The 23,242-nt window shown below is 40.4% G+C and overlaps 1 protein-coding gene across 1 annotated transcript in view; it reads left to right on the plus strand.

Moving 5' to 3' along the window:
• Window positions 1-4,781: 4,781 nt before the first annotated feature.
• The window catches only part of LOC136886351 (carboxypeptidase D), a 165,738-nt gene continuing 147,277 nt past the window's right edge, over window positions 4,782-23,242 (plus strand). Inside the window, exons 1-2 of the mRNA XM_067159090.2 lie at window positions 4,782-5,266; window positions 20,830-21,065. Of these exons, the coding sequence (XP_067015191.2) occupies window positions 4,796-5,266; window positions 20,830-21,065 (707 nt within the window). The 5' untranslated portion in view covers window positions 4,782-4,795. The remainder of the gene's footprint in view (window positions 5,267-20,829; window positions 21,066-23,242) is intronic.

Here is a 23,242-nt window from a genome sequence, read left to right on the forward strand (position 1 = left end):
CGGGCTTCAAGAGTTCATAATACACAACATCACTCTGGTCCCACCAGACACAAAGCATGATCTTTCACATTGAAATCAGCACGATTACATTGTCGAAACCATGTCACGCATGTTCTAATCGATGGAGTGTGTTCACCATATGTTTCTACCAGCAAACGACGACTTTCAACAGCCGTTTTCTTTTGATTAAATAAGAAAAGTAATGTGTGCTGTAAACGTATAAACACAGGCATAAACATCGACATGATCACTGAACGATACAACACAGACGCTAGTGTTTGGCGAACTCAACTTGTGTATGTTGACAGGTTAATGTCAGGCGAACAAGCTGACTTGTGTGTCAAATTCATACACTGCAGACTGTTCATTGGTGCCATCTCTTAGTGAAACTGGAAAAGACTTATGCAAACATCTGGCAAAAACTTTAACCGTCAATTTTTTAAATTTCATGTTTCCAGGATTAGGGGGTCATTGCAGAGAGCTCCTCCATTGTTTTGGTTGCAGGGACAGTACTGGCCATCACCATCCAGGCGACTCTACTGTGTAAGGCACTGTAAATAATCGAAGTTGGCATTTTATTTTGATTTGGCTCAACTGAAACGGGCAAGACATGCTTTACGAAGATTGTAGAACTTTGAAAAGCTAGACTAAAACATGAATTATTTAGGTTTGAAATCAGGCCAATAATTGATATAATACCGCTTTGTAGTGCCTTCAAAAAGCTGTTCTAGCCAACTTGGCAAGTCTTTCAGGAGATTGCTTTGGGACAGGACAGACACACCACTGTTTTCATCACATTCACCTGTAAAACTCTGGATCCTCTTAAAGTCATTCTTCTCGCAGCATTCAGTATGTCTGGAATGGTAAAGACAAAAGTATCTGTGAAATCCATTTAGCGACAGCACTGTACCAGAGCAGTAGTGTGGGTTAATGACAAACTCTCTAGGTTCACATAAACTGAGATTCAAAAGTCTCGTATACCAATCTAAGCTCTGATCAAGGGATAAGAAGCCAAACATCAGCATTTTATTCTTACGATAAGGCCACACAATCTTGAAGAAATCGTTTACAAGTTGGAAACAAGCCTGCGCATCTACCAAAAGCACAATAGAGCGACAGCCAGGCTTCAGTAGACGAACCATTCCATTGTAAGTTTCAGCTCGCAACTCGTGAATACGCAGCTGAGCTTCTGGCTTCCATTTTCCAACATTTCTACTGGCGTTTTGTTTAGAACGGATCATTCTTTTACAGTCAGTTGAGTGCCTTTCAATATTTTCCTTCTCTTGTTGAGCCAAGTAGATTGCTCCATAGCCCCCCAAGAGAAGGAAAGAGGCAATTAACGCACTGGACATTAACAGGTCACTTGCAGTCAGTCTGTTCTTCACCATCCTGAAGATCACGAGAAGATTGCGGAGGATTCGTGATACAATGTTTGGAGCATTCTCATCAACCAATTCTTTTATGATAGCTTCATTAGATAGCTCTTCTGTGGAACGAAGCAACTTTAGAATGTTTGAATAAAGATAGTCATGAGTTGTGTTCCACTTCTCATCATTGACATATCTCCATTCATGAGGCAGCCATTTATACTTTACCCGATTTGTGTCTGTTCTCCAGATAATTACCACGTGAGACACAGGATCAATTGGGCTATTAACCCCACACAAAGAGGAGATAAAATCAGCCTGTTGTTCTGAAAATACATAAGCAAAGCGCACTCTATCTGAGAACGAAGTGTTCTCAGCAAACCGACGAAATGCCTGTCGTGAGTCGTCATGATATTGAGAGTTCTTTGTAACCAGAACAACGCACAGTATTTTGCGAACCAAAATCCATTCAGGAGGGCACAGAACCTCAAATACATCTTGTGAAGAAAGTCGAGGGAGTATTAGAAATTTATTGCTACTAATGATACTTTGTATCATTTTCACTGGTATGTTGGGCATGCTTACCCGAGCAACAGGATATTCTGTGTTTTCATCTAAAAGAAGAAGTGATTCACTGTTGTCTAGAACATGGTAATTTTTTTGAAGTTTCTCAGTAGAAGAACAATTCAACTGAGAAAAGCCAAATGTCACCCTATCCCTATGATAAAATGCTGCAAGAAGGTATCGTAGCTTCACAAGTTCCTGTTGATGAAAGACAAGAGCTCGGACTCTGTTATCTATCCAGCCATTAAGGAATGTGTTAACATTGTCATCATTTACAGGCTGCACGAGATCAGTAGGTAATTTATTTCTTATAAATAGTAATATTTCTTGCAAGCTCATGAGTGATTCTTTGTAAATGTTTACAGAACCATCCATAATTAATAACAATGATGGTACAGTGTAAATACCAGTTCTCCGCATCAATGAACGCTCCTTGCCAGAGTGAACAGTAGAAATATCAAATCCTATTGGTTCTAACTCCCTGATCATCCGATTAAATGTTAATTTCACTTGAAGACATTCAACAGATCGATCAGAGTAAAACAGTATTAACTGTGGAACTCTGTAGCTCTTGGGAATTAACTTCTTATAAAAAATTCGAACAGTTACACTATACTGATGAAATATGTCCCAGTCATCAAACTTTACATCACTTAAAGGATTAAAATCCTTGTAAAGACCAAAGGATCGTTCAGAAAAATCCTTGAGAGAGACATCATCTGTTACACCATGGAGATCAAATTTAATTCTCTTTTCAGGATCTGACAGCAATTTATATGCCTCGTTGAGTTCCACAAATCTGTTTTCTGCAGCTATGTCTTTGTTTTTGTCCGGGTGCCATTCTCTGACCAGAACCTTGTACGCTTTCCTAATTTCTTGCAGTGATGCCGACCTACCTAATCCTAATACGTGGTATGGATTACGCAGCCCCTCAACTACCCACAGCACTGCAAATAATACCACAATAGATTGTTGTACTCTGCACATTTGTGCGCACTTCCAATAATAAATAGATTTTACAGCCATCAACATCTTTCCGTTTCTTTATAAAGTACCTATAATCCTATCAATACGCATTTAATAGGCTAATCCTTTGTTTTCATTTCTTCATCGCTAGTGCTTAGTAGGTATGAATTTTGAAGGTCTCTTTATAACCAACAAAAACACACAAGTCAACATTTATATCCACAACTGTTGTTCCAGTCCTAGCGAATAAGTTTCAAATCCACACCAACTGAAGAACAATTACATCTCCGGTCGGGGTATGTTCTTAGCCTTATCCTGATTTTCAGTTATTGATCCCTTCCCCACATCACTCTGCTGCATCTACTTCGTTTCCAAACCAAAGAGTAACCAATTCAAGATGCCAGCACTTCTATACTGAAAACTAACGCATGTGTGTACGCCGGTACTTTAAACAATCGGACTCGTAATTTTACTAGCTTAGTCCACAGTACACAGTTTATATGAGGACAATACAACAGGACTAGATATTTTCCTCGTGTGCACGAATGATTCGAGGACAGGAGGAAGACCATATTGCGAGTTAGCCGTATTTCCTACAATATCCATATCCTCTTTGGTTCCTATCCCCGACATCATACGGTCAGGCGCTGATACGGACAGATCCCATGAAGCAAAAAATTCCATGATTCCAAAGGTTTCAAAATTTTCTGTTGGCATTCCCATACACATTTTATATTATTGAGATCTTCTTGTAATTCCTTTAATAATAAAACCGATTATCCTAACGAAGACCTGCGTGCAATCCATTTCCGTATTTACAGTCTTATTTTGTGTTATTAATACTTCTCCTACGATATCTAAAATTCTTCGTTCTAGGTATGTACCGGTAATCATTTTATTAAGTTTCCTTGGATCTGTTTTGGCGACGTACGAACTGTCCACCTCCGTAGCGTAACGGGAGTCCGGGTTCGATTCCCGTTACTGCCAGAAGTTTAAGAATGACAGGAGGGCTGGTATGTAGTTGAAGTGGTTCATGCAGCTCACCTCCATTGCGGGTATGGCTGAAAAGAGCTGCAACACCTCGGGACGAGGATAGGAGTTTACTTACTTACCTTGCAACTGAGGCGTTCACGGAACACAGGACAGTACAGTATTGTCCTATCTTGCATTTATGGTCCCCTTGTGAACTCGGCTTAAGTCAACGACCGTAGAACGTACCCCTGTTCTCTGGAATTTGTGATAAAATGGCCACTTTTGCGCATAATTTTTACACAATGCCATGCTTCCTTTGTATAAATCTCTATTAAGTTATCGTACTTTTTGAAACGGTCGTTATCGATCCCGTCTCGGGACTCTCCCGATGGTCATCTCGATCGAAAATCACCAAAACCATAATTCTTTAGCTTATTCCAATAGTTTGTGGGGTCGCTGGAGGGACTTGGGCTCATTTTTTGGTTCGTTTTCTAATTGATACTGAATTTCAGGAGTTTTTAGGAACTGTACGGAATTAACGGTACTTGATTTGACACTACTTCATACACCAGAACGGTTTATCATTTATGTCTGACAGCAACAGCATACACGAATAGTAGGCCTACTTTTATACATTTAATTACAGATGTTGCGTACATATCATATCCCTTTGCACGAAGACTCCTGGAATCCGGCGAATATATTTTTGGATGAAAATATACTGTATGTAGGATTTGCATTGCCTGAAAGATTGCCTGAGCTGCTCGAGGGTTCGAAACGCAATTTATTTATATCTTCTCTGTATTGAGTACATCTTATTTATTCTTTGAGTAAATCTCAATAGCCGAATATCCTCTTTGATTGGTACCCACTGTCCCATTATTCTTTGAGTACCCAGTTATACGAGTGATTTGTGATAGTGATGAATGAGGAAAAATATGGAGACGTGTAAAATGTTGTTACTTTATTTGTTTGTGTCGGTTATAAGTGTGTATTTATCTGGCGGTGCTTCAGTTAGTAAGGAGTTACTAAGTGACAGTTTCTTGGACAATCCACATTATCATCATTATGATGAATTAACTTCGTTACTTAAAGATTTAGAAAAGACGTACCCCAATTTAGCGAAGTTACACAGCATAGGGAAATCTGTGCAAAATAGGAGCTTATGGGTACTAGAAATTAGTGAAAATGTCAGTAGTCGTGATTTAGGAGAGCCGATGTTTAAGTGTGTTGGGAATATGCATGGTGATGAAACTGTGGGGAGAGAAATGATAGTTTATTTGGCGCAGTATTTACTTTCCAGGTATGGTAAGGACAAACGCGTGACGAAACTAGTGAACTCGACTGATATTTTCCTCATGCCTTCGCTCAATCCGGATGGCTTTGAAATGTCACAGGTAAGTGACCCTTCAGTTGTGCAGAGGAGGAGGGGGCAAAACCCTTGGATGTTAAGGGAAGTAGCGCTTGGAGGAAAGTAGGCGAATAGTTGGTAATGATGATCACTAATATTTTTAATGTGATGTGCAGATTCTTCTTGAGTGTCACTTTCTTTCTGTAAGAACACTGTTGCAAACAAATATAAACTTCGTTTTAGTTCTCATGAATTGCTAAGCGTTTGTTTCCTGAATATTATTTATCATTTTCGTTGTTAGTTTATTTTTTTGGTAAGTTAATCATTGGCAATTTGTACAGTTCTAATCTCTATTTTACATGTGCATTTGTTGAGGTTATTGTCAATTTAGTGAATATGAAATCTCATATTCATCGGCAATGATGTGTTCTGTCTTAAATGCTGGAGTTATTAGCACGAGCTTAGGAATGGGTCAAAGTATATTGAATTGCATTAGGCCAACAGAGTTGATTAAATATTCAGCTTGTATGAAAGGGTGATATGCCGCAGATTGAGGTAACTATGACAACGCACCGTACTTAATTACTGCTTTCGCCGCTCAAATGTCAGACTTCAACTCTCGTGGGCCCAACTGTTGTGATGCTCATATCGTGTGGCCTGAGGAGAGGTTTGTTGAGGTCCTTCTAGTTGATGCTGGTGGGTGATCTGTTTGTGTGGGTGTGTGATGATGGTAATGAGGTAGGGATAGGGTGGAACCCAGTGTTGGCAGATACCCTGCTCCCACAAGGGGATAGAGGATTGTTGCCCTGTTGTACTTCACCAAGAGGCCTGCTTAAAGCTTAACATCACTATCCGGCAGATGAATCACCATCAACATCGTCATGTGCTTGATTCCTTTTACTTTTTAACTCATTAGTGTAGATGTGGGATGTAGTTACATAAGAATGAAAGGGTTAGCACATAATAGGGTAGCATGGGCAGCTACATCCAACCATCTTATGGACTGACGACCCAAATGTCAATAGAGTGCCTGTGGAAAGGGCTTCTCATGTACAAGTGTAATTTTAGACATTCCATGGAATATTCCTGGTTGGCATCTTGCATCGAATGATACCTTACACTAAATTGAAAAAAACACTTGTTTTTTTTTTTATTGTCCTGTTTGTTGACCTTTTTTTTTTTTTTTTGCTGTTACCAGTGCATATTGTAGTCTTTCCGGTAGAAATTCAGTAAGACTTACATTACTTTTATAGCATGATAAGGATGTAATATATTGGAAATCGTAAGTGGAATACCTTGTAAAGGAGAGATATGTTCACTGCGACAGTTAAGAACCCACCCACCGTCCCCCAGAAGTAATTTTACTTTTATAACCTAACACAATTGAATGGATGAAAACCATAACAGTATAAGTAGCAATTTGATCATTCAGAGAAAAGGCCATTTAAACATCTTAAACACTCATATAAAGCATGCTATTTGTAGTTATGCCACCCTTCACTAGATTGTGGAATATTACCGCTATCATTTATATCTCTTTGCTGGTGAAAGGATACATCCTCCCGGAGTTACATCCTGCACGTAACTCTTTTTTTTTTTTAAATGTCACTTATACCGTTATGGTTTTCATCTGTTCAATTTATCACGCGCCATAGTCCATCGCCTAACTGCGCACCAGCATTTCCATTGGGTGAGACACAATGGGATATTAAGTCACTCCCAGCAATGAAGTAAAATGAATTCTGTTTCCAACCCATGCACAAGAAATACACAAGTGAATGCAGTCTGTAATGTAGGGGAGGGTACAACATGCTTGCAGCTTTAAAAACCTCGTGCACCCTCGTGTCAGCAGGAAAGTTAGTCTTAAACAGGAACTCTGCCAAGTAGCTGAACAATGGCCTAACCAATCCAGACCAATGGCTTTGTCACGACATTCGTAAATTCAAAAGTAGCACCGCTGCACTAGGACTAGTTCTTTATATGAACAGTTGGCAGCTCTGTCCACCGTACAATTAAGCCCTTTGCGAGACGCGAGTGAGTGAGTGTAATCGCGCCTAGATGCATGCGCTGGAAAATGTAAGTTGTTCTGAATTTTTGCCCTTCACTAATGGAGGTGCACGTTTAATAATGAGAAAATCATACGTGACATATTGCCCAGAAAAGAACTCAAAGTTGGCAATGGAAATTTTACAGCAGAGTTGAACAAAGGTGTCGGGGGTGTAGAAGTTGCATTTTCTGTGTTTTGATTTCTTTTGCTATCTATGGGTATTCTTAACAAACCAAGTTACACAGCAGTTTGTGTATTCACCACTCATTGTCATGAAAATTTTGTGCAGTTGGTAAGAAAATTAGTGAAAGCTGTAATTTTTTTTTCTCAAATGCAGTTTTCTTATTAGCGGCAGACAATAATTATCTTCTGAAGTATTGCATCAAGAAGCATGAACGGTTCTTAAAATGCTCATTATCTTATGCCGAGTTTAGAACTACAAAAACCTCAAAAAATGAAAAATCCAACTTTAGTTCCCTCTCCGTGCAACGGGTCACATATAAAAATGATGTGAAACAGTACCTGAAGTAGCAGAGAGGAGAGGACCTTCTTGTTTACTTGCCAGGCACCCACCAACCTGCCCCTAAAACCATTCTTATTTATATACAGGAAAATTAAAACGAAATTTATGTAAATTAGCAAAATTCAGTAATTTTTTCTGTGATCCTATTGGCTGCCTTGGCCAGCATGTGATGAGCAGTTTGCTATTGCCACCAATATAGGCATTTCTGTTCACAAGGTTGCTGCATTCTATGAAAGTAATGAAACTGTAAAGTTTCTTGGTGTATAGTAGATGTGAGTGCTCTATCCCCAATGTAAACATATTAAGTATGGAAAGAATGGAATTCACCAGTTGTTATATCAATAATGTTTTATGGTTGTGAAATGTGGGCCCTCTACCATCAGAATATCAAAAAGATTGAGCACTTCCATTTGCAAAAACTTAGGCTTAGATCTATCTTGAACATCAAATGGGATGACCAGGTCACGTGCTATAAGCATTGAGGCTGCCAACATTGGCGACCGTCTCAGATGGATAGGGCACGTCCATCGCATGAGTGAAGCCAGGCTTCCCTGCCAACTTCTGTATGGTGAACTCTGTTCTGGCACAAGACTTCATGGAGCCCCTTTGGGGTGTTTCAAGGATCAGCTAAAAAGCTGGAATTAACACTCAATCCAGGGAAACACTTCTGAGAATCGTACACTTTGGTGCCACACTGTTTCGGTGTTTGAAGAGGAACAACGGCGACGTGAAGAGGATAAACAACAAGCATAGAAGCTCTGTCAAGCTCAGTTCCGCCCTCCCCAACCATTTCATATGATCTGTGTGGTTCATGCCAAGATTGGGCTACTAAATCATATGAAACACATTCGCAAAGCTTTGTGAGTGTGAAAATGTAAACTGTTGAAGAATATATTTACCCGGGTACGAGTTGCAGATGACAACATAGTGATGGTGAGTCAATGTTCATCAGTGAAAGTTTTATCCACTGTTGAACATGGAATGCCCTAATCTCCCAGGAGACACTTCATTAATTCAAGTTTTGTCCATTGTCAAATGTAGAATCGGGAGATACTAGACGCCTGTGGGGCAGACCTCTTGTGCTTGCCCCCAGCCCAATGGTCTTGTCACTAGCTGGACTTAAGTTGACAGCCTTGTAGCATGCTGTGATGCCATGCGAGCCGTGCCACGTTGGATTCCTAACCTTTCTTGTGCATCCCTGTTAGTAAAGTTTTGCTGCCATTTCTCACCTAGTTTCCAAAAAATTGAATTTGAATATTTCAAGAGTGCTTCTCAAGATCATCTTGTTTTTGCTGGCAAACACCTATAGTTTAATTCAGTCTATGGATTAGGCAATTCTGGAATGTCTCAAGGAAAAGGTATCTCTGCTCATTGTTAAAATCTCTTCTACAAATGACAGAAGGTGAGGATAGCATTGTAGGAGCTTTAAAAATATAACAGTGAAGGATATTAAAAACATAGTGAAGGATATTATTCATTGGGTGGCTGAGTCATGGGGTGAAATAAAGTCAGAAACACTGTTTAGTCATGGAACAAAATTGTCAAGAATGAGAGTGCAGAAAGTGAGGAGGAGAACAACAATAAAGACGACCAGCTGTTGTTGAACCTTCTTAAAAGACACTCAGGTCGTGATGGACATCGTGGAGTGACCAGCTGGGAAGTACAGTTTCCTCTATCATGGATAGAAATGAGTGCACATCGGTACCTCTGATGAGCCACAGCAACACCTAACAATTATTAAAAATATAATGATCACTACTGAAAAAGGCCCTGCAGTGTTGAACTTAAATAGGTTTTTTTTTTTTTTTTTTTCAAAAGAGACTACAGTTTCTTTTAGTGTAAGGCAATCTGTATGTTTTTGTTTTCTAAACTACTGTGCTGTAATGTTTAACAAAGTCAGTTTTCTTGTGTACACAAGATTTTTTGTGTAATTTTGTAACTCCAAATTTTTATATATTTTAGGTAGCCTCAGTCTTGTCCAAGTCATATTGCTGAGAATCTACTTATGTGGAAGTCTAAGCAGATACTCTCAGAATTAAAAATGAAAATATTTTATTTTGTGGATGTGAAACATGGACAGTAGAATAAAAAACTGCAAGTATTTATAAACAGATGTCTGAAATTTACAATGGAGTGAGATCAGCGAGATAAAGTTTATCACTCTAAGTGAATAGACAAGAGATGTGGATAGTAGAGATATTTGTATCGTCAGGAACTTGTACTGGCAGTTGGGAGGAAAACCCGTGTGCAGAATGCATTATTCAACATGCCATGGTGCATTTTTTCAATTTAATCTCTATTTGGACTGAATATTTAACCACCGAGCTCGATAGCTGCAGTCGCTTAAGTGCGGCCAGTATCCAATAATCGGGAGATAGTGGGTTAGAGCCCCACTGTCGGCAGCGCTGAAAATGGTTTTCCGTGGTTTCCCATTTTCACACCAGGCAAATGCCGGGGCTGTACCTTAATTAAGGCCACGGCCGCTTCCTTCCACTTCCTAGGCCTCTCCTATCCCGTTGTCGCCATAAGACCTATCTGTGTCGGTGCGACGTAAAGCAAATAGCAAAAGAATATTTAAGGAAAATCCTCATGAATAAAAATCTGAAGTGAAAGTGACTAGAGAATTCAAACAGTTAGATAAGCTAATGATACTGTTATCTTAGGTGATTAAAATTGTACAATTCTGTGACTAACTGGTTAGTGTGTTGGCCTTTGGTCCAAGGGGTCTCGGTTCATTTGCCAGTTGGAGTGAGGATTTTGACCTCTGGGTGTTTGTGCTCTCTTCATCCTTGTAGGGCCCCATCCTCACAGACATGCAGGTCAAAGACCTGACCCGGCCTGTCTTTGCACTTACTGAACCGAGTGAATTAAATATGATCAAGGATGGGTTGAACCATATCCTCTTGAATGAATATGTGCTGCTGTTTACAATCTGTTCATATTTGCTTCCACCTTGCTCCAATTCTGAACACTAATCATCATCATTAAATAAATATTATTTCTGGATTAAAACCATTTTATATTAACAAGTCTTTGATAAAAAGGTCAAGCTTTCAGCCAAGTATCATTGACTTTCAACAGGACAAAGCATCTGAAGGTCTGCTGCTGACAGTAAGCTCATCATCATCATTTTCCTTCTTCCAGCTCCTGCCAGGTTGGGATGTTTATGGCACCTTCCCATCTTCCTCCATCAGACCAATCCAATTTTCTTCTAATTATACTATTCTTGATCATTTTCAACCATGTTAGTTGGGTTTCGTCTTGCTTTATTCCTTCTGTCTCGGTCTCTGTCATCCGCTTAGGCATCCTTCCTTCTTCATCCTCTTAACATTCCTGAACACTATCATAGCTTAGATAATGTGAATGAAACAATTATGTACATATTTACACTTCATCATAATCATTCTTCCCCCTGATGCAGCTCCTCCCATATTGGGGCATTTATGGCATTTCTCCATCTTCCTCTCTCCTTCCTTTATTCCTCTTCCATCATTTTGTCCCAGTTTAGGTTTCTTCTTCTTGCACTCTTCTTTATCGAATCGATCCACTTTGTTCTAGGTCTCCCTCTCGCTCTCTTTCCTCGAACATCATCTCCATAGTCTGTTTTGGCATTCTATCCACCTCCACCCTCTTTACATGTCCAAACCATCTTAGTTTACTCCTATACATTCTCTCATTTAGGTTTTCAATTCTGACTTCCTCTCTCACACCTTTGTTTGTCAATCTCTCTTTCCTACCACAATTCTTAGGTATTTCATTTTGCTGGCTTGAATTCTACTTTCCTCCCTTCTTGTCACTGTCCAGGTCTCAGCCGCATTAGTCAATATGGGTGCATAATAAATTTTGTACATCATCTCTTTTCACTTCCTTATTCCAGACAAGGTTTCTTACACTGTGGTAGAATGCATTGCCCTCTTGTGTTATCTTGCTAATCTCCATCCATGTCCAGCCTTTTATTCTGCATTATTTCACTCCCTAGGTATTTGAAAATGGCATAAGTTGACTCTGTACTACCCAAGAATTGTAACATTAAAAAAGAGTGAAAATTATGCAAATCTTACTTGGAATTCCTTTTAGAGGAGAGATGTGTTTACCATCCTGCCCCCAGAAGTACATTTACTGTTTTAACCTAATAAAGAGCAGCACCCACCATTGTCCATTGCTAAAGTAGCTACTGTATTCCTGTTGGCCAGCGTGAAAAGAATGTGATGTCATTGCCGTCAATGCTGATAATTAGATTGCATAACCAACCCTGGCTGAATTAAAGCACAAATAAAAAGGACCATGTGAAGGAAACAGTGTGAAATACACAACAGCAGTAATGAAATGGCGTACGGCTTTTAGTCAGAACAAAATTCAGATGTAAGGCTTTTCAGGCGTTTGCTCTATTAACCAGCGTTTCGTCTTAGGTCTGACACTAGACTCATCAGAGTGGAATGTGTCAGGCCCTACCCACTAACGCTGGGGTGTAATGCAGGTGAACTTATCGGAAGCCCATAACCTGGGGGTTTGTGCCCTAGACTGCCTGTGCTAGGTCACAGTCCAATGGTTTTGTCACTAGCCCGAATTATCTTAGTTCCCAACTAAATAGGTTGGCAGCATTGTTTACCGCTCGAGCATGTACTCACGTCCTCGGCAAGATGTAAACATTCTGCGCACATATGAATGTGGTGAATATTGGGTAGCACGGCGTCAACCATTGATTTTGAAACTGTCAACAATTTTAAGGTTTTGACCACCAATTTTCGCAGTCCCTTTCCTTTGTCTATCTCCTCTTGATATCACCATGTTCTTGTTATTCTCTGTGCTGATTCTCATACCATACTTTTAAATTTTGTGGATCAAGTTGTTCTTATACTTCTGTGCTGTTTGTTCTCCAGACCACGATTAGGTCTGCAAATATTAGTAACTTCATCTCCCTGTTCCCATATGCTTCCTTCGTCTCCTTTACGATTTTGTCCATAACCATTAGAAACATTAGAGGCGACAGCACACTGTCCTGTCTTAGTCCGGTTTCATTTCTAAACCATTCTATCTTTCCACGTATTTGCAGATGATCTGATTTGGGGAGAAAATGAAGCAGAAGTACAGGAGAAATTCAATTTTTGGAATGGCAAGTTTGAAGAATATGGACTATAAACATCAGTAAAACAAAAACTGTTGAAATAACTATCAACAGGAAAGGCACAGATTAAAACATTTTCCTGGAGGGAACTCTATTAAAATCTGTTTCTAACTTCAAATACCTTGGAAGAATCATTTCAAAAGATAACACAGTAAACCAAGAAATACGTAATAGGACGTTAACAGCCGCTCCTCCAACCCTTCCCTCCATAGCCACAAGCACCAGCCCCAGACGTACACGAAGCAGTGCACAACATGCTCCCGAGTAGCAAACATCGAGAAGTCAACAGTGGCAGTAAGTACACATACACCCATTCCACGTTTAACAGACATTCCATATTAGCAGTCAAAAATTGGGCATGTTGAGTGTGAGTTGGTTATGTGTTATGATTTGACTTTCAGGTACATGGGTATAAACAGGACTAGAAATTTGACTATAAAATCTATCCTAAGCTTAAATCTAAGTTATATGAACAAATGCAATGAACACATTAAATACACAGAACACAATCAGATATGGTGTCTCCTTACGGCATCTTCCTTTAGACAGGGTAATGTCAATTATTGCTTGATATATATGTAAAGGTATTTATTTTCAGCTGATGATGACCAATTAGGGCCGAAACTGGTACTGTAAGCTAATTCTTACAATAAACAGTATTGATAAGGTGGAAATCCTTTCTAATCTGTACAAGTTTAATCTGTCAATATGGAAATGAAACTCATAAGTCAGGAAGCAAGAGGAATGCCAATTGGGAGGACATAAAGGAACAGGAATTATACTTCGACTGGAAGAAGTGGCGAGCGCTTGTACACCACACCCAGAAAACTGCAGCTGGAAAATGATGATGATGACGACACATACACACAGCCCCCGTGCTAGCAAAATTAACCAATTGTGATTACAATTCCCGACCCTGCCAGGAATCGAACCCTGGACCCCTGTGAACAAAGGCCAGCATGCTAACCATTTAGCCATGGAGCTGGACATTCAGACTAAGATTCATTCTCTTAAAATAAATTATCACTTTCATCAATCTCTTCCAACAGATGTTCATACTTCCATTAACCCGCACTTCCATTTTGTAAATACCTACACAGTTTCCAAAGAAATTATGAAAGCATATGAAAATCTCGGCAGCCGCACCTGTGAAACGTAATTCTACATTTTCCCAATATATGGTTCAGTGTGCCAAATCAAATAGTTCACACAAATACCAACAATTTCTGATGACAGAGATACCTTGCAGTTCATGCACACTATGTCCGTCATCCAAACTGTACAGGAAAACACGATGTCGACATTCCCTGACTCACAAGTGCTAAGGGTTAAATATTAATTTTGGCGAAAGAAGTCATTGTGGTCTTCAGTCTGTATATCAACAGTTATCATGTACAAAGAGTAATTTCCTTCAAATATTTGGACTTCAAGAACAAATTTTCTTAAAATGAAATAGCAACCACAAACTTCTCAATGTTGTGATTCACGTGTGTTTGCTATTAAATAGCAAGTTAATAAATGGATAAATAAATGAGTATATAATGGTAAGGTACATGGCATGTTTAATACGAGGGCAAATCAAAATGTAAGTTACACTAGCGGGCTCGCCATGAGAGCGCACTGTGTGTCGTGACCGTGGCCAATGCGGAGCAAGCTACAGTAACTGCTGACACGTCCGATAGGAAGGTTGGTGTATTATTGCGTCGTGTTGTGTGTGCAGAGCAAGGTAGGCTGAAAGGCGCCAACTGGATGTTCACTCCAAATTGAAGGTGCGTGCAATTTCTCGTCCAGGTATTGTAAAGTGCTGTAAACAATTTGACACTGGACAGATGGATCTGACGGATGAATATCGCTAAGTCTTATTATTATTATTATTATTATTATTACTATTATTATTATTATTAACAAATTCATGGCAGATGGAAAACATCCCGGTGGCAATGGTCACTTACAGTAGTGTAATAATAAAGTAAACATAATTACCCAGCAACAGCAACAAGCAACAGCAAGAGTACAACAAGCAATTCCATGGAAAGAAAATATTACAAGAAATACTACTAGTTTAACATTCTAAATCCAGCATCATCATGTACAAATTCACACACACACAGGCCCGCAACATCGAGAACCATTGCAAGTAATTAGGGTGGTTGGGCACACCACAATAGTCAGATGTTTCGAAACATTAGGAGCTTGAGATGGAGTGTTTCGGTACACTGTGCCAGCACACAACACACGGAACTCTAACTGCACAAAAGAGACAACTTCATGAGGGAACATGGCAGGCTCCGCGTCAGCGGCAAAGTGCCTGTACCAGACGTGTTGTGTGTAGTTACGGCCAGCATAAAGCTGCACGGAATGTGAAGGAACAGTCGGAACACAGAAATTCGCGCCCAGTACTCCTCTTTAAAGGCTGCTTTTAGGTTAAGATTTTGCAGTCAATATGAAATACACGTCACGGTTACAGCAACAGTACAGATGTTTAAAAGTAACTATTCAAGGGATATTTTCACGTATTGAAATGTATCGGCCTGTATTATAAGTAATTAGGGCGAGGATAAAGCTTCACGTCGTTTGAAAAAGCAGTCGGAACTCTGAAATACACCTGTCGCAGTTACACCGACCTAGAGGTCTTTACAAATATCACAAACAGAACTCGAGTGTGACATTCTGCAATGTTTACCATCATTTGTACCATATACAGAATGTTACTAGGTTTCAATGGAAACACTCTTACAGAACAGTTGAAAACAAAACAGAACACTCCAGCATGTGGTGGCACACAGTCAGCTAGTAGGCGAAGGGCAGTGCATAGTGGCGCTTTTGACGGGACAGCGAGTCACTGTCTCAGTCTCGTTTGAGAATGTTTTGAAACAACTGACACTCAGTGTTCTGGAAGAACGGAACATAACTGTGCACTGAAACAAGTGCCTGGCTCTAGTCTGAAGGATCCAGTGTGGGTCAGTGCCGAACACAAAAATCGACTGAATCAGGAATGATCACAGTGACAGGTCTGTGTAGGCGAGGGAACAGTAGAAAGAGGAGAACCAAGTGAGTTGGATGTGTGGCTTGGACTGTGTACCTGTAGCTTTCAATCAGTAGAGGATGGGTTCAAACCCCACTGTCTGCTGCCCCGATGATGGCCTCGGATGATTTCCCATTTTCACACTAGGCAAATGCTGGGACTAAAAATACGAGGGGCGTACTATATTGTTTTACACTTAATTTTTGTACATCCGGGTATGGTTCACATGTCACTTTTGAAGGTGGTGACGTGTAACTAGTGTCTTGCTCCACCATTCGGTAGCAGCACACACACAGGGGCCAACGAATGCACTCGTCATAGCCATTTTATAACAACACTGTCAGCGTAGGAGCACACAACATAGAAAGCGACCATCAGGGACAGCTCTATACGACTCGGTTCGTATGGAAAGAAGGCATGACCACTGCAGAAATTCATCGGCACTTGGGGGCAGTCACGGAAAACAGTTTACAGCTGGGTGGAAAGTTGGAAAACAGGGCGCACATCGGTGGACAAGGCAACCAGTTCTGGAAGGAATGTGACATTGTTAACACCAGCCAACATCTCCCGGGTCAAACAGGCCATCCAAGGAAACAAATGCATCACATTTACGGAAATGGAGGCAGCCATGGGAATTCGCTGAAACGCCCTGCAGCGGATTGTGGACGGCCACTTACAGTTGGAGAAGGTGTCATCCACGTGGGTGCCTGGGCTCTTGTCTGCAGACGAAAAGCAGAAGCGTGTGGACATGTGCAAAGAACTTTTGCAATGCCATGATCTTGATATAGGAACCAAGTCATATAGCGCTGTCCCTGATGGTTGCTTTCCAAGTTGTCTGCTCTTACGCTGACAGTGTTGTTAGGAAATGGCTATGACGAGGGCATTCATTGGCCTCTGTGCGTGTGCTGCTACCAAACTGTGGAACAATACACTGGTTACACGTCACCACCTTCAAAAGTGAAATGTGAACCATATCCAGTTGTACAAAAAATAGTGTAAAACGATATAGTATGTCCCTCGTATAAGAATATTTCTTTTATAAGTAATTGTATTGATTAAATCCACCTGTTTAATACTTTTACTTTTAAATTTCAGGACTGTACCTTAATTCAGGCCAACGGCTGCTTTCTTTCCAGTCCCAAAACCCCTCCTAGCCCATTATCGGAAAAAACCTGCCTGAGTGCAACGCTAAAGCATTAGGAAAAGAAAAGGGAAACTAAGACAAATGTGAAAACACAAAAGACCAGGGTCAGTCTGTATACACCACCATCTTCAGATAGTTAGGAGATGGTATCACCTCATCGGTGTCAGTTCTAAATGAAGTACATGAGGAAAATCTGTTTCAAACAAGTGTTTTAGAAATTATGGTGCATTTGATCCTTCTTCAGTGTGTTGATTTTCCATTGGCTTTTATTAATAATTGTAAGATAACTATTAATATTTTTCTATACTTTTATTTGGTAAAAGTGTCACCGGGCAAGTTGCCTTGCGGTTGGGACGCACAGCTGTGAGCTTGGATCCAGGAGATAGTGGATTCAAACCCCACTGTCGGCAGCCCTGATGATGGTTTTCTGTGGTTTCCCATTTTCTTGCCAGGCTAATGCTGAGGCTGTACCTTAATGAAAGCTACTCCTAGGCCTTTCCTATCCCATTGTCGCCATAAGACCTGTCTGTGTCGGCGCAACGTAAAGCAAATTGTTATAAAAAAAAGAGAGAGATAAGTTTCAGTGAAAAACATTGAAACATTCAGGTATATTACTTTATTTTTATTACATTATATTAATTTTAACAGTACCACCTGAAGAAATAGACAAAAACTAACCTGATAAGCAGCTATTGATGTTGATAAGAGAGTCCAGTTGAAAACATTCGGAATGTTTATTTTATTGTTTAACAGCCATGAGAGTGGGTGGGTAAAGTCCCAAGTCCGTTTCTATAGCTTTTAATATTTTCACACTACCTTATGGGTTTTTTTTCCACTCATACAAAGACTACTGTATTTGGTTACTGAATCCAGTAAGATTCTCAGCAAGCATATTCCAGCTTTGTAGTGTAGTAACACTCAGAATTATAAGGCAATGAAATGAGGAGAAAAGTCCTTATAAATGTAGATTGGGTGACCTGCCGTTTCTGAGATATGGCGGGGGGAAAATCACAATTTGAAACTGTTACGATATCATTCATGCTTTATGCACCATATACTGGGCTCCACAGTGGATGTCAACAGTGTCTTGTCATCACTAGAAGCATTTGAACGATTTATCACAGTGCCTGACATGTTTACTAACGATGCGATCTCTGACATTTTTTACTAGTGGACTTAATGGGTGTGCATATCTCTTATTTCTTGCATCATGATCTACACAACATTTTGAATAATGCTCCTGTTGAGGAAAGGCAGTGTTTGTAGTACCTGCATTGTGGAGTATCAGCACACTTTCATGGCAGTGTTCAAGAGTTGTAATGCACCAGCTTCCACAACAGGTGTGTTGGGCGTGACTTACCAACACTATGACTGTCTTCTGTGAGGAAAAGCTTCTTGGTATGATCATGCTACCTCCTGTGACATGCTGTGTTAGCTGCCGTGACAACTACTTCAAATGCTGCTGATAATAACAACAATAATAATATTCGTATATGGCCTCAGCTACAGTGTGAGGTGTTTTTGTAATAGGAATATTACACAAAGTACTTATAAAGGCTTGTACTCCTGTATTTTCATTTTTCACAGCCTCTAAACCCTTTTAATGTGTTTTAAAAATGTATTAAAATGCAGAATTGACTCAAAAAGTGACATTATGAAACATGAACCAGATGATTTTTTAAATTTAAAAACTCTTCTTGAGTGGTTTGTGCACTCAAGGATACTAATAAATAATCCATTGACTGGTTGGCAAATTAGTGATCTGCACTACAAGAACAAAGCTTCCGCACTTGGACTGCACTCTTTAAGAGGAAAAGACGAAGTTTATGCTGTGCCGATCACCCTAAAGGGAACTTCTGGATAAGTAACAGGAAAGGACTGTCAGTCTCTGAATGGGCAAATGCTCTCAAAATGTCGTGCAACATTTCAGCAGTTCGAGCAGTTCCTGGCACAATCCTCTGCCATCATCCAGGCTGCGGCGAGAACGAGACTCTTGGTCATGCTTTAAGATACTGCCGCAAAGGAGAATTGCTCAGGAACACCCGTCATCTCCGTCTCTGCATTGAGAGATTTCAAGTGCAGAGTTTAAGAAGTACACTATCTCTTCCACGGGGTCCAATCATCCACCAGCAGACTCAGACAGCTGTTACTCTGCATCCGGTTCGAAAGAGACTTATCCCAGGCCAAGGAAGTTGACCAGGAAAAGAAGAGCATCCCATATCTGAGTGAGAGACATAACATTTGCCCAGAAAACTGGTCCGTATGGATCCGCTATTTCGAAGCAGAGGCAGTGTACCTAAACATACATGGGAAATATTGAAAAACATGACTTTAGAAAAAATGATAGTGGACATTTTAAAAGATGTGGTGACAATTTTAAATTATCACCTGTACTACTCCTAAATGGTAAATCATTTAGTTGTACCTTTCCATGTAATGATCTTAATATTTGCGGTTATCATCGCCTAAATTATAAAAATTCAGTATCCTTGTGGTCATTCACAGGTTTTGAACTGATGTCTCTAAAAAGAAAACAACCCAGTAAGTTCAATCACATAATCACCACTGATCTGCATTGAAATGCAGTTTAAATTTCACATTAACACTTTCACTCCAGTTGACTGCTGTAGCAGTTGTGCTAGAGCCGTGCCTCATAGCTGGTCGACTGCTATAGAAGTAGCGTGTCTTTCAGCTGTTTTCCGTTTCACTACAATAGATTGCTGTGGAAGTTCGGCCTTGGAGGTTTCTCGTGGGTATCTTGGGAGTCTATAGTTAGGGCTATGATCACCAGAAGACGGGAGTAACCCGTTCGAAGACAAAAGCAGTGTGTCCGATATGCTACTCACTTCGCGTGTAGTAGCTTCCCTGTGCTGATGTGCTTGTGCTTTCGATTGCTTTGAAATTGTGAAAGGCCTGATGATGGAGGAAGCTCTTGCCCTCGTATTGGGTAGTGACTTTGAAGAAGATGACGATGATAATGATTTGTCATCAGATTTTGGTGACGGAACGACTTTGATCAAACCACTTACTTCAGACACGTTATCTACTCCAGTTACGGCTTTGTCGTCTAAAAGGTTGGCCTACTTTGATGATTCGACTGAAGATGAAGATCAGGTACCTGAACCACCAAGCAGAAAACTAAATTGGAAAAAGTTTAACCTGAATCTGAAGAAACATAAGTTCCATGCAGCTAATTCCGGATTGAAAAATTAGTAAGTTTTTTTCAGCTGTTTTTTAACACGAGTATCATAACTCTTCTACGTGAGGAGAATGAAAAGTGCTAAATATATAGTCGTAAGCATTTTGCCGAATATGCATTTAAAATAAAATACTTTTAAATTCTGCCCGTCCTCTCCTCACGTAACGAGTCGACAGACAAGTATCCCGTACAGTGGGCTCGGTGAACCATCATACCCGCTACGCCAGAGGGAAAGGGTTATTCATATCAAAGGACATTACCTATTTATTAGAAATAACTCGTATTCTGTTTTTTTATTCAGAACACTCTAAATGACTAAATCACAAATGTGTAAGTGCTACAAAATGCTAAATATGCAAATGAAAATGCTAAGTTTCTGATTTCAAAACTCTTTTAAGTCACCTCCCCTAGCTATTATATATCAGTCCGCCAGGCCCTCAGAAATTTATACACTGACTTGACTAATCCTGTGTTTTAAAATCATCAACCTGGCTCTGTAGTGTGTTCATTTTCTTGTATGATCTTTATTACTTATGCTCTTTTCAGGAAGGAAACTGCGAGTCGCTGTCGGCATACACAGGCAGAAAGAATGCAGGAAACGTAGACCTAAACCGGGATTTCCCGGATCAGTTTGATCGACGGTTGAACGAGGCAAATCTGTTTTCTGGAAGGCAGGCGGAGACGGCTGCCATGATGACGTGGATTTTGCAGAACCCGTTTGTTCTGTCTGGGAACCTTCACGGAGGAGCACTGGTTGCCAGCTACCCCTTCGATAATTCAGAGTAAGTAAGTTTCATATTGTGTAAACTTGTTTGCTAGCATGGAAGAGTAGCAGAGTTGTCGACGAGAATCTTGATGAAACACACGGCTGAGAACAGTAATGAAACCGAAGGAAAATGTGTAAAATATTAAGTTTTGCAACCATCCATTGCCTTCGAATGAGTTTGAAACATCTGGAGAGTGCACACCTGCAATTTGCAGGGTTCATGGGAGAACCCCATTCTAGGAATGCTGTAACACCTGTTATATTAGTTATACAAGACACTGTCACACCCTAGTGTCTCTTCTTCCACTGTTATAGTGTATCCTCTGATACGTTGCTGGAAAAGGGCATACAGCTCCCGTCTAATTTGCCTGCCAATGTATAGCGAAGCGTTTTTTTTCTGTTCCGTGGTTCTCTGTTTCTTCATTTAAAAAGTTCTCTGTCACTTTATTTATTGAAAGTTTTACAACAGCCTGTGGTTTACATACCATGTTTCCCCATAAACAACTAACATAAATTGAAGGCAGTGTAGAATGGAAGTTCACTTGAATAAAACTTGGGAACAGAACAGCGAAAACAGAAATGAAAACAGTAAACTTTCAAGACAAAAGGACTATAGTTTCTTTAAATACTTGCTGATTAACGTATGTCTGAGTGAACAATAGAGGGAAAAAAGCAGCCTTTTGACAGTGTTCTTTTCAAGGTTGCATGGCTTCTTTAAGGATGTGAACACAGACTTACGTAGAGTAACTCGCTATTCTAGACTGTAAAACAACAACAACCAGGTCGACACTGATTATAAGACTGACAACAGGTACTACAGTGTTCCTGCTATGAACAGTGCAATTTATAGGTGCACTCTTCAGGTATTACGCCCTTATTCAAAGGATAACAGGCAGTTATGGGATGAATTATTTTGCACATGGTCTGTGCTGTGGGTTTCATCCAGATTCTCTTCGTCAACTCAACAACCCTTCCTTATGAGTGGAGGTTTTATATCAATGAGTGAATTCTCTGGATGGTTAGGCATCCTTATACTTTGCACTGCTTTACTTTTAAATTGACGTTTTGGCTGATTTTGGCTCTGTCTGGTGGATATGCGCTTTTTAGTGGCGTGTGGCCTCCAAAGAGGTGTGGTGCAGGTCTTTCAAGCTGACACCGTATAGGTGACCTGCGCGCGTATGAGAATGGGGCCCTACCTGTGATGAATTCTAATGCTGAAGACAGCAAACAAACACCCCCCCCCCGAGTCATTGGAATTAACCAATGAAGGTTAAAATCCCCGAATCGGCCGGGAATCCAACCCGGGACTCGCTGGACGAAAGGCCAGCAGGTTATGCGCTGAAACATAGACATCCAACCAATCCCAAGCTGCAATTCATATCGACTTACATCGGCAGAGTGCAATCTCAAAACCTAGTTGCCAATGCTAATATTTACATTCACCAGATGGTTAACCTATCTCGCTCAGCGTCTATGGTATTTGGTACGGTTCGCGGTCTTTTGCATTTTTCTACAGTAATTAGTGTTTTTCATATTAGTCTTTATCTCTAGTATAGCGCAGTATAACGTAGTTTACAGTTTAGCATAGCATAAGTTAGTACGATACAGACGTAATAGTTCTGTGTATGAAAATAACTGTAGTTTTCACTTCATCCGAATATTCGTTAGTGTACTTAGTTCGTGCGTGTTCAGCGTGTCAGTGTAGTGACAAGGAAGTGACTCTGAGTACAGTGGGGTGTTGCCTTTGTAGGCCGTAACATCCTTCCTGTGCCAGCCATTAGCGCTGAGTGATGTGTTATTTCCTCATTCTCTTTTATTCTTAATAATGTATTTCCACGAACCTACTACGCTGCATAGCAGGGGGAGAGGTGATACTCCCAGGTGGCGGATAGGAGGGTCCTAACAGGCTTGCTGGCGGACTTGAGGGAAATAAAATACCTCTCACGGACCAAGCACAAAACCCCCCAGTGGGTGGGGGACGCAGAGGAAGAAAACACCCACGGTGTCCCCTGCCTGTCGAAAGGGGCGACCAAGGGATGATCCAATTAGGACCATGAGACTACTTGTAATTAGTATCATCACGCAGGGAACACCATTGATCGCATTTACTTGCACGTAGTACCACTGTGTTAGGTACGCAATAGGTTTGTGATTAGTAGCGACAGCGTGTGAATCAGGAGGTGGGTCCTACAG

This window comes from Anabrus simplex, chromosome X (assembly GCF_040414725.1).
Source record: "Anabrus simplex isolate iqAnaSimp1 chromosome X, ASM4041472v1, whole genome shotgun sequence".
NCBI classification, from domain to species: domain Eukaryota; kingdom Metazoa; phylum Arthropoda; class Insecta; order Orthoptera; family Tettigoniidae; genus Anabrus; species Anabrus simplex.